This window comes from Pipra filicauda, unplaced genomic scaffold (genome assembly GCF_003945595.2).
Source record: "Pipra filicauda isolate LSUMZ 115617 unplaced genomic scaffold, ASM394559v2 scaffold65_size3143899_pilon, whole genome shotgun sequence".
In the NCBI taxonomy this organism is placed as follows: domain Eukaryota; kingdom Metazoa; phylum Chordata; class Aves; order Passeriformes; family Pipridae; genus Pipra; species Pipra filicauda.
In genome coordinates, this window is record NW_024104820.1 from 3043695 (window position 1) to 3053294 (window position 9600).

The 9600-nt window shown below is 37.6% G+C and overlaps 1 protein-coding gene across 1 annotated transcript in view; it reads left to right on the forward strand.

The window, feature by feature from the left end:
- The window catches only part of NMT2 (N-myristoyltransferase 2), a 36086-nt gene that overhangs the window by 22214 nt on the left and 4272 nt on the right, over positions 1 to 9600 (forward strand). The window contains exons 9-11 of the mRNA XM_027720598.2: positions 2480 to 2650; positions 5019 to 5186; positions 9262 to 9399. Coding sequence (XP_027576399.1) covers positions 2480 to 2650; positions 5019 to 5186; positions 9262 to 9399 — 477 coding nt within the window. The remainder of the gene's footprint in view (positions 1 to 2479; positions 2651 to 5018; positions 5187 to 9261; positions 9400 to 9600) is intronic.

The window sequence follows — 9600 nt, forward strand, 5'->3', positions numbered from 1 at the left end:
CATGGCTTGATCTGTGCTCCTGCTGCTGTCGGAGAGGCTCGTTTCCTGCACTGCCTGCGTGCCAACTGTGCTGCACACGCAGCTTCTCCCTTGCGTGCAGGGCAGCAGTTTTCAGAGCTTAAGAATTAATAACCAAATTAATTAGGTTTTAATCTTGGAAAGCTAAATATAGCTTCCATCAAATCTTGAAGACATTTTTAAAAGTCTGAAAAAGTGCAGTATACAATTTCAAATACAGGTTTTGGTGGCAACTCTAGTAACATTTCTCATGGAAACAATTCAGGAAGCGAATAGTTTAAAGAATAAGGATCTTACTTACAGTACCAAAACTACAGAGAGTCATTAGAAACAGCATTTATACCCTGATCATCTTCCTTTAGCATAAAACCCAGTTTCAACAGAAAAGTGAATTATGGAAAACCAATAATACATCGTATCTCATTACTATAGGTAAGGCAAACATATACTGTACACAGAAGTGCAAATAGAAAATGGGTGCTTTCAAAATCAGCTTTTAAAACTAAATGATGTAGGAATCCATATACCTCAGTTATTTATTTTTAGACTGGATTTGGGAACTTCTCCCATAGAAAATGAAGATTTAATCGTTGTGCTAATATTTTCTCTCTAAGTCTTGTGCTTTGGGTTTATTTGGATGTTGTTTTTTTCCCCGAGAAAGGGTTTAAGTGCTGTTGAGAATCTTTTTTCTGAGTCTCAGGCTGTTATCATAAACAGGACTGTCACACAAATTTGACAATTCAGGCCATGCTATCCTGTCCCTTAGCACCAAACTGTTTCTTGCATTTTAACCTCTTTTCTTAGCGTCCTTGGAATATCATTGCCACTGGGAGCTCATCTCCCTTTAAGAGAATTAATCATTCCTAATCACTTGAACAGCCTGAATTAAAAAGGTTTTCAGATATAATAAGTACTGTAATTAATAAATACTACCCTCACTAAAGGCTGTGCACATACCTTTAGATATGAAAAGTAAAATTTTTTTTTTTCTAAGTGTTTAATCTCTTGAGAAAGGAGTTTTCTGAAAGGTAGATTTTGTCTGTATTTAGAGTAAGGAGAGGAGCATGTTTGTATGTCTTTTCCTGACTGACTGAGATCCTGACACTGGATAGTCGCATGAATGTGTGGCCAGTGCAGCTTGATATGTGAAGCAGAGAAAAAAATTTTAGCCCAGTTCTGTACACTTTCCCTCATTTCTGGGGTTGCAAATGATCATTTACTGGTGGACATTCTGAGCATTGCTGGGAGAAAAAGATGTTCCAGCCCAGCTCTTTTTCCTCCATCCTTTCTGTTAGTCAGGTGTACACCCTTATGGAATAAAGGCATTTTAAAATATAGGTGATGTGCTGTTGTGGAGTCAAACCATAGTCCCAGGCTGCTCAGAAAAGCAGGAAGACTAAACACAGTCCAGAGCTGCAGCAAAATGTGCCTTGATTTCTCATCTGGCTGCTGACTCCCGGAGTGCATCGATAATACCTCCCCCAGAATAATGCCTTTTGGCCAAAGCCTAATCAGCTACACTAATTTCAGGCTTCCAGTAATCAAGTCTCTACCTGGCTGCTCTTGCAATTGACTTTGCTATGATTAATGTGATACGTGCCCAAGTATGTAGCTCAGGCAGACGAAGCAGGATAAATGAGCTCTGAAGAGAACAAGTGTTAGCCTCCCCAAAAGGAAATAGTCAGGAAAGCTAACAAAAGCTTGCAAGAAATTTTTAATCACCTTCGCTTGTTTAAATTAATTATATAGTACTAGAAGGCAATTTTTTTCTCTTCTGATGTTTAAAGTAAAAAAAAAAAAACCTGTTTAAGTACTGTAGGTTTTTAATTTCAGGCAGCTGTAAGTTATGAGAAGCTTTCTTGTTAACAGAATAGCAGTTGTGCCTGTATAGAACCTTGAGTTAGCAAGGGAGTTTGCAAATGCTAAGAATAGGTAGTAGTACACTAAGCAGTCCTTGGAATCTTTTTTGTTAAATAATATCTAATTAAACTTTATCAGCTGATTTTGATGTATAGTTTGACTGTAAGTTTGAATTGCTTGTGTTCTTGTCTTCAGATTAACTTCTGATACACAAGTTGCATTGTTTTGTTTCTGTGTCTGGGCCCTACGTAGTTTAGAAGAAAGTAAGAAATAAACTGACCTAAAAAAAAAACAAACACAAACTGCACAAAGTCTAAGCTGTTGGCAATGGTATGTCTTTCTCTGGAGAAATGAAGCTCTTTCAATAATGAAATATAAAGATTGAAGTGCCCCAGACTGTTTCAATAATTAGAAGAGAGGGAATTCTGATTGAAAGCCATTTGTAGAATAGCATAATGAATTAGGTGGCTGGAATGAAGTAGACTAATAATGAATGCATTATAGCAAGTGTAGTGACTCTGCAACCTACTTTCAGCCTTTGCTGTGTTTGCAAGTTTTCCTTTCAACATCTTAACGTGTATTTTTCTTTTGTTACAATAAGGCCACAAAGACTTCAGGTTTGAGACCAATGGAACAAAAAGATACTAAAGCAGTACAAGAATTAATCAACACTTACTTGAAACAGTTTAATCTTGCTCCTGTGATGGATGAAGAAGAAGTAGCCCACTGGTTCCTGCCTCGGGATCATATTATTGACACTTACGTGGTGGAGGTAAAATGCGCCCTAACGGATATGAATGTATATGGGAATGCCACTTACAATAGTTCATATCAGCATCAAGTTTTTGAAATGTGGGCAGTATGAAAAATGTGTGTTATAGGTAGAATTTGATATCATGATTACAGGTTTTGTTCTTTTTATTGCATTCTGTTAACAAAAAAAAGTTTGGTTGTGATACACTGCAGTGCTCTTATAATAGGATATCTTAAAGAATTCTGAAATATCACTATCTTGGCAAGATTACAGCAAAGAACTTTACATACTTTAAGGTCAACTCTTCCACCTGCATTTCTTGATTCTTTTTTCGCGGAGATATGACATGATAATAAGCAGTGATTTTCAAACCTCCTTTTCTAGAAAAAAAAGGAAGAATGATGCAGTGACTGAGATAAGGATTTGGTTTGAATTGACTGTCATTCTCTCAGGTGTAAATGTTTCTGCCATACACCAGTAAAAAATTCTTTATTTTTAAACCAAATTTTAGATGCACCTGCTGGGAAAATTATGGGTTTTGATGATCTACTTCAGTAAAATATGGGTTTTTTTCAATAAATGTATGTATATATATGTTTGAATTTCTGTATATATATATAGAGTATATATCTACATATAATATATATATACACCTACCACCTCCACCTTCCAAACGGTTGGTGCTAATGCTCCTCTCAAAATAAGCAAATGCAGGAAAAGATGAGCATTTGGAATGGGTGCAATAAAGCTAGTGGAGAAAGATATGCTCTTCCCTTTGAGTCCATACAAAATCAGTTATAGACATCATATTTAGATAGTGTATTACTTTGTTTAAAGTAATAATGTTATTTAAAAATGATCAGCAGTAACATCCTTAAACCTACCAGCTCCTCATAGAAGCTGCGGGTTGTGAAGCTCAGTGTTCCCACACTGCAGCCTGAATTTGTGCAGGAGCCTCAGCTGAGTTAAGAAACTTAGTGCTGCTGGAGATGAGTGGTCCTGCTCATCAGTTGTCATTGTCCAAGCTTAGCTTTCTACTTACTTTTTAGTGGGTCCAGTGCTCATTGGGTTTTTCCATTTTCTCATTTATAGTCCCTCCTTCTTTTTCCACACCTTCTCCCTGCCCTCCGCTTTGCTCCCTGGGTTGGCTTTTGGCTTTGTTTGTGACTTGAAACCTGCAGGAGAGCCCAGAAGCACCAGGATCAGCATGAATGTCACACTGGCAGTGCCATTCTAACTGAACAGCAGAGTCTTTAATTGCTTGTTTTACACTATCTCTTGAACTAGTTTTTCACTATAGAAAATGGAAGTTTGTTAATGCTGGAGATTGTAACCTGGAGATGTTAGTGTCAGACTTTTAAATCATCTTTGTAATGTGCAGAGCTAAAACCTTAAAATACTCTGTATAATTTCTGAGTTAACATTTTCATCATCCTTACTGAATTCAGTGAGTGACTTAATAACTTTTCTGTTACTCTCTACTACAGGATCTGTACCTGCTCTAAGACAAATAGCTTTTCTGCATGTGATAGGTTCAACTGTTTTACTTTTTACTGTAGCAGTACAGTTAATTTAAGGATCCATGTGATGTCCTTCATTGAGCACTAAATAGTGAGCACTAGTCATTCAAAAATAAAGGAAACAAGCAATAACGAGCATTTGCGTGTCTCCTTTGCCTTATCTTCTTGGAAATACCAGGAGAGAAAATCTGGGTAGTTTTTTTACCCATGTTATAATTATTTCCCATTTCCTGCTAATCTACGCTCTTGGAGATGGTTAAATTTCCTTAGGTGCGTGAAATATTAAGAAGTTTTATGTAGTATATTTTAAATTTCTGTACAAGCACCTTTTTTGATGACTGTTGGTTTTATTAAAATTTCAATGTGATTTAGCACTGTTATCCAGATAGTTGCTTGTGCTTGGTGATTAATAATCATAAGCTGATTTAAATATGCTTTGTACACCAGCACAGTATATTTTTTCTCTGTTTTTAGAAAGATGAGAAAATTAACATTAACATTAACATCATCAGATTTTTAAAAATATCCTTAATATTTTGTTAAATATCAGTTGGAAAAACACCTACATACTTTTTTTGGAAGTGTGCTTTGTTAGCTCTCTCTATAGCAGACTAAGCTTGAGAAACAAACTGAACTGCTTTGACAACTGCTTGTCAAAGTGTTAGTGGTATAATAGACTAGAAAAATCTAAATGTTTGTTTCCTCAAATCTTAGCCAAGATTAGTTGTTATACCATAATACTTACAGTGCACAAACCTTGCTGGATTTATTACTTACCTTGTGTAGAACTGCCATGTTAGCCTAACCAATAACTGAGCTGTTACTTCTTATTAATTAACTTGTTTGGGTTTGGGTTTTTCTTGTAGGGCTCAAATGGTATTTTAACAGATTTCCTGAGCTTCTACACATTACCTTCAACAGTGATGCATCATCCTGTTCATAAAAGCCTCAAAGCTGCCTATTCCTTTTACAATATTCATACAGAGACTCCCCTGTTGGACTTAATGAATGATGCACTCATTATAGCCAAATTGGTAAGTTATGGGTTGTTTGGGTTTTTTTATGCTTCATTCACAAAAGTATTCTTAGGAGTGGTGGCAAGGTAAGAACTGGCAGCAATTTATCCATGCCATTGCATTCAGTTTTACTGTCCACAGCACAGAGTGCAGTTGATGAGACATATACAATATGTATATCAAAGTACAAAGCACAGTGCTTGTTTTTCCTTTTTATTTTGAGTGATGCTAGGGAGTGACAAGTGCATAAAGATCAAGCACTTGCAGTAGCTTGAACTGTATAAACACCCAGGAGTACATCGATGACCATAGTCACTAAGTATCAGAAGAATGGAAAGTATCACTAAAATAATTTCCCTTGGAGATTAATTAATAACTTCTATCAAATACATTTTTAGTTTTTAAATTATTTTTTATTCCTAAAAAATATAAAAGTTTATTTATGTAAGCTTTATCATTTTATTGTGTTACTAATTGCTACCTCTACAGCTTTGTAGGTGGTGTCATGTTGTAGCTTTTACGCATACCTTCATGCATGGAATTACACTGACAGATGGTTTGATTGAATGGAGGGGAAAAGACTATAAATGAAGTTCTTAAGCAGAAGAATTTTAAGAGTTTAGTACTGTCTGATGACAAACTAATGCTCAGCTCTTAGTCATCAGGGTTTCATGGGAGTGCAGTGCCAATACCAATGGTCACGTATTCTGTGGCCCAGACCTGTTTAGCCTGGGCAATTCACAGCACTGCACAGGCTCCATCCAGTCCATGGCATCTGTTCTAGCAACCATTCCCAACATGCTGCAGAGCACAGGCATGTTTTCTGCTTTTCATGCTTGACACTTGCCTCTCCAACTGAAGTGTTGCCACCACACTGCTTGTGGTGTCGCACCTGCCAGGTGAGTGCTCAGAATGACCACGCTCAGAGCCACAGCATGTGGCACAGGGATTTTTTTGTTGGTCCTATAGGAAGCCAGTGATGGTCTGCAAAGGCTGCATCTGTTCAAACTTCAGGCTGCATGATAGCAGCCATGGTCTTCAACTTGTCTGTCTCAGCCATGATCGTTCAGCCCTGCAGCTGAGCTGCCATCTATGACAGGAACTGCTTGCTGAGGCTGTTGACCTATAAGTAGTTCAGTAATTTTTTGTCAGGGAAAACTCCTGAATAGTCATGGGGAATACAGAACCCTGTTGCTCAGACTCCAGAATGATACAAAGGGAAGTTCAGAAACAGACTTTAAAAGGCAAGTGTAATTTTCAGAAGTGGCTAAAAATATTGGTACCGATTCTTAAAAATCAAGGTGGAAAAACGGATAATGGTTGGTCTCCATTTGAAGTGTGACACAGAGAGCCAAGTGTCTGGCCATTTAAAGGCCATAGATGGAACAGGTTTGGAGGCAGTTACGAGGTGTAACTGCAAGGATGTATACCTTCCCCTGTGTACATTTCTCTCTGAATGTGACGTGATTCTTTTCTTTTGAGTGGATCATAATATAGCTACAATATATATAAATCCCATTAAATAATGGGATTTACACACCTGTGGATTTCAGAAGTACCTACTGGGCCTGTCTGCATCATTAGATGCCTAATTACATTTGTAGATCTGGCACTTGAGTTTTACATGGTGAGAGCTGAGGCAAGGAAAGAGAACTGATAAATGCAGTCCTATTCACAGCTTTCTGTTTACAAACATACTGAGTCTGGCTGGGATGGAGTTAACTTTCTTCCTAGCAGCCCATATGGTGCTGTTCTTTGTGACTAAAGCAGGGCTGATAACACCAGTGTTTTGGCTGTTACTGAACGGTCTTGCTCAGCCTCAAGGCTTTCTCTCTTTCCCCCAGCACGAGTAGGCTGAGGGTGGGCAAGAAGCTGGGACACAGCCAGGAGAGCTGATGCCAACTGACCAAAGGGATATTATTGCATACCGTATGATGTTCTGCTCCATAATAAAGGCTGAAGCAAGGGAGGAGGAAGGGGGGATACTCCCAGGGATAGCATTTATCTTCCCTAACAATCATGCATGCTGAGATCTTGCTTTCCAGGAAGGAGCTTGACATCTGCCTGCTGATGGGAAGTAGTGAATGAATTTTTCTTTTTGCTTTGCTTGTGCCTGCACTTTTGCTTTCTCTATCAAACTGTCATTATTTCGATTCACAGGACATCTTGCCTTCCTTCTATTTTCTCCCCATCCTATGGGAGAGAAGCAAGCCACAGGCTGTGAGGGAGTTTGGCTCTTGGCTGGGGACAACACACCATGGTCCCTTCTGCACTTTCACTCCAGATAATAGGGTTTGGAGGTACAAATTTAACTCAGCAAATTGCTTTCAGGGTTTGCGTGCCCACTTAATGTTTATTTTTATCTTCATAACATACTATATAAAATTAGCTTAGAACTAAGTCTAGTAAAATCTTGGCAGTTACAGGATAAAACACATGACCCTCAAAGTAAAACCCAGAATTTAGAGTTATTCGCTTAGGTTCCATGCATTCTGCGTGCAGAAAGTGGGATTTTGCATCAGGATAATCCCTCCAAAACCCTATGTATTTTATTGTGGAAGATGATACTCAGTTTCTAGATCTAGAACAGGAGAGAGCCTAGAAACAAGGAAGAAATTCACTTCTGAGTCTGCTTCAATAGTCTGTGAAGAGCTGTGAAGAAACTACCTTTGAACAGGAACCTTTTTATACCTCTCATAAGATACTAACCTCAGTCTAATCTGCTAATGTTTAGATACTGGACTAAAACTACATCCGTAGAGTTCATAATTTATTTGAATTTTGAGTGCTTAATTGCAGAGCTTAATGTGTCTGTACCTAGAGTGCTTCTCTATTCTCCCCTGCTTCCCTTCCTACCTTCTGAGATTTCTGTTACTATCTATTACTAACTTGGAATATTCCAAAATCTGCTTTCAGTGCTAAGTGTCAAATCCTCACCACCTTATTTGTCTTGTTTCTATGTGGTTTTTCACAGCACATTTAACTTAGCAAAGCTTCATCTGCACACAGAGTGATCTTTTTGCAAGGTAGTGGGAAACCTTACTAAACTCACTGTCTGTGCTTGTGACTTTATTTTGAATAGTCCTGATGTGGAGCTTAAAATGCTCATTTTCCTCAACCCCCTTTTTTCCTAATATGGGATGCTCATTTAAAAGAAAAAAAAAACCTGATTTTTATACTGAGTAAAGAATGTTCCTTACCCCATCTTCTTGTACTTAAGTAATTGAGCAGTATTGTTTTGTAACTTACTTTTGTCTTAAGAGTACATCATGTCCTGCTGGTGCACTACCTTGGTGCTGTTAAGACTGCAAGATCTTAGTTCAGAATCCCTTGCAGTTAGTTGCACTTAAATGGACTTCTGCATCCACACCCCAAGCAAATTCAGCTCTCCATACATGCTGGTTGTCACTTTGATGGCTTAACTGACCTTGGGTTTATGCTGCTTGTTAAGAGTTCACAGTAAGTTAGGATTTGGGTGTGTTTGTATTGCTGCACAAAACTCTTGAGACTGATTGGCCATGTGATTCTTCTGAGAGAAAAAATTACTCTCTGAGTGGTGATTTGGGAGATTTATGAAAAGAGGAGTTGGTAGAGGGTGCATGAGTAGGGGAGGGATTATCACCTGAAAGATTTGAGTTCTGAAGACAATGGCATTTCAGAAAAGGACTGAATCACAGAAATATTTTTATTGTTAACAGAATGATAAATTGAAAAACACCATAGGCTGTATTATGCAGCTTCAGCTGGAATAGGCCATGTGTGTCAAAACACTGTATGTGATTTTAAAAAATCTGTATCTGTAAGGATAAAATTACAGGAAATGCTTTAGGGACTCTTCAGACCTTAGACCCTGAAAGTGGCTATAAAATTTGTACCCTCTTGGAGATAACCTTCAAGAAAAGCTGTGCTTTATACTTCAGTTTTTATTGGGAATAGACTTGTGTGTGTACCTAATTAAAAGACAAGATTTATTTCATTGTCTTCTTTTCCTTTTAATTAGCCTAGTCTCTTGGATACTGTATGCCACTGTGTAAAGTGTCATTTGAAACTTTAAAAAGTAAATTTTTTTTTAAAAATGTTTTGCTGTTGCCAGAAAGGATTTGATGTATTCAATGCACTAGACTTAATGGAAAACAAAACATTCCTGGAAAAACTCAAGTTCGGGATTGGAGATGGAAATTTGCAGTATTATTTGTACAACTGGAGGTGTCCGGGCATGGAATCTGAAAAGGTAAAGGAGAAAAAAGAGTTTCTGAATTCTATTAGATGTAATTGTACATTAATCTACACTGGCCAAAAATGGGCAGAAGTTTTAAAATAACTTTTTTAATTGGCCCTTTTTATGATCCATAATTGAGGTGCAGGAAACTACTGATTTTAAGATTTATTGCTATACTTGAACTAAAATACTATTTTTTTCTTCTTTCTTTAG